Here is a 5454-nt window from a genome sequence, read left to right as displayed (position 1 = left end):
AGAAAAAAGAAAAAAAGAGGACGGGAACAAGGCAAAAGGAGAGATCACTAACAAAGTATAAAGAATAAAATAAAATCATAGAAATAAAATTTATTAGGAAAAATAAAAAAGAATCAACAGTGATGAATCAACAAGGTAAAACAGAACCCCAATCTAAAAGAGGAAAAAAGAAAAAAAAAACAAACCTTGGCTATGGGGGCAGAGTTAAGGCAGGGCATGGAACTTAGGCAGGGGCGGGGTTCAGGGTGGGGTGGGACCTAGGCGGGTGGGGTGGGAGGTGACGTTTGAATGTGGGGTGGGGCCTAGGCTGGGTGACGTTCAAGCATGGGGCGGGGCCTCTGCTTAGAACCTGCACGGAAGGCGAGAGGATGCCCATCAAAAGGAGAGCCTCTGGAGTGTGGAGTTTGGGAGTTTGGAGGTGCGGCCCTGAGTGAGGGTGTGTGGGTGGGGTTTAGGCCCAGCGCATTGGAGGGGGTCTCTGAGTGTAGAGGTAGGGCCCTGGGTGTGGGTGTAGGGGCGGGACTTTGGTTTTGCGGGGCAGGAGGGAGACTCCAAGGGCAGAGGTTTAGGCCCAGGAGCCCAACAGGCTTCCTGGTGCCTAAGTGGACAGGGAAAGTCCCAGCCCTGTTCCCTTCCATTCCTTCACGCTCCTCGCCCACCATCTCCCCCAGGGTCTCCCCTATCACCGCTGGACCCCAAACTGTGGGTGGGTCCTGCTGGGTTTAGGAACTCCTCCCTTCCCCCAGCCACCCCTCTGGGGTGCTGGTCTCAGAGGTCAGGCCTTTACTTTTGCTCCCCCTTCCCTCCCTCCCACTCCCTCAGGATCCTCGTGGCTGGAGGAGGCCTAGGTGGGCAGAGGATCAGGCCCAAGGTCTCAACAGGTTCCTGGTGGTCCAAGGGAGCAGGGGAAACCTGGTAATGCTCTCTTTTGATCCTCTGCCCTCCCAATGGTTCCCCAATTTCCTCCTTTGGGTGTGGGATCCCTTTACCTCCCCCAGTCACCCCTCAGGGGCATCAGTCCTGTGCTGCCTCCACTTCTCCTCCCCCTTCACTCCCCCCACGCCCCATGTCCTACCCAGTAGCTGGGGATTCCTCCCGTCCCTTTAGGTGTCTGTGGTCCCCCACCGGTGCCTGGTAGGTGCCCTAGTTGTGAGAAGATGCAGATTCTGCATCCTCCTAGTACGCCATCTTCACTCATGACGTTTTTGAATTAAGTAGCTATTGGGGTGTGAAGTGGGAAGGAGGATAAAACTGAAGTATTTTGTTAATGCCTCATGGAGCCTCAAGGAGAAATGATGAAGCTTCCATCAGCATCTTTATTGCTGATACATGGGAATATGTTTGTGCTGGAGGGGGGCTCTCATCACATTAATATATATGAAGTCTTTACAGAGGGGTGGGCACAGTCACTCACTCCTTCATTTATGTCCTCCTTCTTGGGTCCAAATCCTTTGGAAAAAATTATAGACTCAAGGAAGATGCAGTCCACTTAATGTGTCCTTGTTTAACAACTATTGAAATGATTCAATCTACTTGATTAGTGCTGTTTTGTAGATATTACTTCTGACTGATGCATGTCGTTCTTTCAAAATATCTCCTGCTCCTTGTGTTCTACTAAGTGATTTTCCTGGACATCATTTTACATGCACTTTTTCTCACTAGCAATGAAAGCTGTCTTTAAGGTGGCTGGTCTCTCCTTAACCTGTTAAAGATTCTTGTGCCTGATGATTATGAGGTTGAAATTGCCATTTGTGTAACAGGTCAAAAATGTTGAGTATCAGACATTTCATATTGTTCAAACTTTATTTGCTGGAGCTAGAGATTCACGGAGAATATAAAGAACAGCCTGAAATATGTAAACAACCTTCTCTTCATCATTTTATTTTCTGTTCTCCCACAAAGGAAACAGACAAGAGATAGAAAGAATCACATTAAGAGCATCTATACATGTGACACGATGTTCCTGGCCATTGTGCACCACTTGCCCCTCCCTGGTTTTTCTCCCAGCTGAGGGGCGAGCGGTGGTGAGAACCAAGAGCAAAGGAAAAGGAGAGATGATGGTTTACACTTAAGATCCGGGCAGCCTCAGGCAATAGCTTTATTCTGATGGGCTGCTACCTCCTAACAGTGAAATGAGGATAAGTTCTCCGTCCTTTAAAGAGTTTTCTCTGAGAAAATAAGCTACCATGGAAGTATTTTATACTTTGTACATCAAAGAAACAGAGCACATCTTAGACATCTGTAAAGACATTTGTGAAGTCACTCTAAACCACTGCCCCCAAAGAAAAACAGATAGAAAATACAAAAACAGCAATCACAGAACCTTAGGTGTCTGTAGGTCTCCTATGACCATAATCCAGGAGAAGAGAGAAGAGCCTTCAGGAGAGAACAAATCAAGGGGAATGAGAAAGGAGGATGCTTGCTTTTCTTCCTTGCTTATTCGGTTGCAAGCACTTTAATTGTGTTAGCTTATGAAAGCCTGCCAGCCATTCTACCATTATCCCATTTGACAGCGGAGAAGACTAAGACTGACAGAGGAAATAGAGCTTGCCCCAAGTGGAAGAGCTAGTCAAATGGCAGAGGAGTAGACTCAAAGCCAAGCTGGCTGACTCCAGAGTTATACCTCTTCCAAAATGATACACGGCTGCTCACTCAGATCCAGGCAGGCAGCGGATTTGATGGGAGCAGGGAAAGTATAGGGTTCTAGGTGATGGCAGGGACTCCTCTCCACAACTTCTCTGACAATGCATCCTGTTTCTCCTCTCTCCAAGTTTTTCTCTAGCACATCAATGGAGCCATGTCCTTAATGGTCCTCAAAGAAACAATGGGGAACAGTGGGAGTAAATGGGGTGGGGAATACGGTATGTCAATGCCCTACCATTGTCCTGCCCCACTTGAATGAGCACATCATCGTGGGAAGAGAACCTAAAAGGCGTAGATGGGCTTTTGAGAGAAACACTGTCTGCAAATGCCTCCAGTAAAGACACAGAATGTTATAGGAGAGAGAGCATCGTCTAGGGGTCAGGCAGCTATGCCATTTAATATTTGTGAGTTATTGGACATCTGAAAATGGGGATGATCCTACCTACTTTGTAAGATTGCTGGGAATCAGCATCTCTCTCTCTCTCTCTCTCTCTCTCTCTCTCTCGGTCTCAGGACCTCTTTCACACTGAAAAAAATTGTTGGGAACCAAAAAGAGCTTTTGCTTAGTTAGATATGCATTCTATCTATTGATATTAACCACATTATAAATTAAAACCAAGACATCAAAAATATTTATTAATTTATTTAAAATTTAGAATACATCTATTACATATTAACATCAAGAACATATATTTCTTAAAAACAATAACTATACATTCCCCCAAAAAACTTACAGAGAGGAGTGGCATTGTTTTACAACTTTGTAAATTGCTTTAACGTCTGGCTTAACATAAAACTATTCATAGTATTCCCTTGAAGCCACTTGAGCTGCCCAGGAGCTGAAGTCTGGGACCACATGGCCAAGCTCCGGGGCACATAGGCTGACTCTAGAAGCTCAGGATAAGGCTATGAAACTCCAGGGAGTTGGAGTGTGGAGCTCCAGGGAAACCTATGAAGACAAAGACCAGAAAAGAAAGAACCAGAGCCCACTAGGATTTCCCCTATTATCTCAGAAGATGGGAATCATTCCAGGCACCAGAATAGCCACACAAGGTACCAGGAAGCTGTACGGAAGGTGTTGTTAAAGACATTCCCCAATCAGGTCTTCAGAGTCCCCCTGACTGATGCTCAGAACTTCAGCTTCTGGCGATCCCACAGTCCAGCAGTGCGCCCAGAGGAAACCATGCCATGGATCCGGAGTCCCTGCCACTGCCTCATCAAAAGCCCAATGGCCAGGTTTATAGATCACTCTATTCTCAATGACAGAAACTTCAGTCTGTATTGAGCAGGAAGTGTTTGCAGAAGGACAAGATCAACTCTGGATGGAGGGCAAAGAGGGAAAGAGGGAGGTGTCCTGGTTCCAATGGCTGCCTAATGGGAGGAGGGGATTGAGAACATAGAATAAACAGATTGGACTAGAAAAAACAAACAAAACAAAGCAAAACAAACCAGCCGGATTCTCTTATCTGCTGCTGCATTCAATCTGTTGCAATACATTGTTTTGGTTGAAGTGTATAAAGAAAATACAGATTTACAGTTGGAAAAGTGAAGATGTCATGGGCTGCCTGAAAGGTGACCTCCAAGTGTTCTGGCACTATGCTTTGAGAACAGCTGCTCTAAAGATTAAAAAGAGTGAATAAATACAAAGGATTTACTCCCGTGCCAGGATACAGAGCAGACAGATGCTCACTAAATTGTATGAGAAAATGTTACCTCCAAACTTCAGTGCATCTATATACGTATGTCTAAGAAATGTGTCCCCAAAGAACTAATATATATCACAGTGAATATATATACATCTAACAACCAAGCAAGTGAATGAATGGGAGCATACCTACATACACATAAACGAAGATTTGAATTCCGTTGACCTTCCTTAGATAAGAATACTGACACCACTTTGCAAATTATTTTAACAACATTCTCTTGCCCACACACTTCTTAACTTCCACCATTATTTTTCCATTGGGAAGGATGCATTTTATTGGTCTGACCAATATGGTACCAGTGGTGGGCAATGCCCAGCACCTCTCATTGTTCTGGATGCCCTTCCTTCCTGTCCTGGGAATTCATGACTTGATTCCAGAAACAAAATATCAAATGTGTTCACCAGGGCAAAATAAAGCCTATTTCTCCTGAAACCCCTTTCTCAGTAATGGGAAGGAGCCTGGAAGAAGAGCTTACCTCGGACAACATCTTTAATCTCAACCCCAGAACCTAGAAAATGATTTGAGTGGCATTTTTTTTCAGTTCTCCGAAGTATAGTTCATACAAAATACCATTCTAGACACATAGGAGGGAAATTAGTAGAGAGACACAACACCAGCATTAACTCTCTCTTAGAGCCACGTGGACAAAAGCTGAAGGTCTTCCACTCACTCCCTGTGCCATCAGCATCTTCTTGGCATTGTCCTTGGGGGTCCTCAGAGTTTGAAGTGTGAAAGTGTCCTATAAGATATTTTATAAAAGTTGTGATTCCTGATTTATTGTTATTCATTTTTGTTTGTTTTGAGTTCTTCCTTGACTTTGGCATTGTTTTTAAGAAATAACCAGTATGTCACTAGTACTCCTTTTTTCCACTGGTAAAAAATCTAGGTACAATTTACATACAGTAAAAGTCACTATTCTCAGTGCAGAGTTCTGACAAATGCTAGAGTTGTGTAACAACTGGCACAGTCAAGACACAGAGCAGCCCCAAAACTCCCCACATCGCCTCATGCCCTTATGGTTAACTCTCTCCCCCACCCGCAGCCCTGAACACCACTGACTTTTGTTTCTGTTGTCTTTTATAAGAATGTAATATTAAAGGAA

At 44.6% G+C, this 5454-nt stretch overlaps 1 protein-coding gene across 1 annotated transcript; it reads left to right on the top strand.

The window, feature by feature from the left end:
- The first annotated feature begins 324 nt into the window (after positions 1-324).
- LOC137208032 (sperm microtubule inner protein 11-like) lies at positions 325-3928 on the top strand. Its single transcript, XM_067708493.1, has 3 exons — positions 325-490; positions 3472-3548; positions 3617-3928. Exons 1-3 carry the CDS (start codon positions 325-327, stop codon positions 3926-3928), a joined length of 555 nt encoding a protein of 184 aa, XP_067564594.1.
- The last annotated feature ends 1526 nt before the right edge of the window (positions 3929-5454 follow it).

Source organism: Pseudorca crassidens, chromosome 15 (genome assembly GCF_039906515.1).
Source record: "Pseudorca crassidens isolate mPseCra1 chromosome 15, mPseCra1.hap1, whole genome shotgun sequence".
NCBI classification, from domain to species: Eukaryota; Metazoa; Chordata; class Mammalia; order Artiodactyla; family Delphinidae; genus Pseudorca; species Pseudorca crassidens.
The sequence above is the reverse complement of the archived record's forward strand: the minus strand, read 5'-3'. Positions and strand labels throughout refer to the sequence as shown.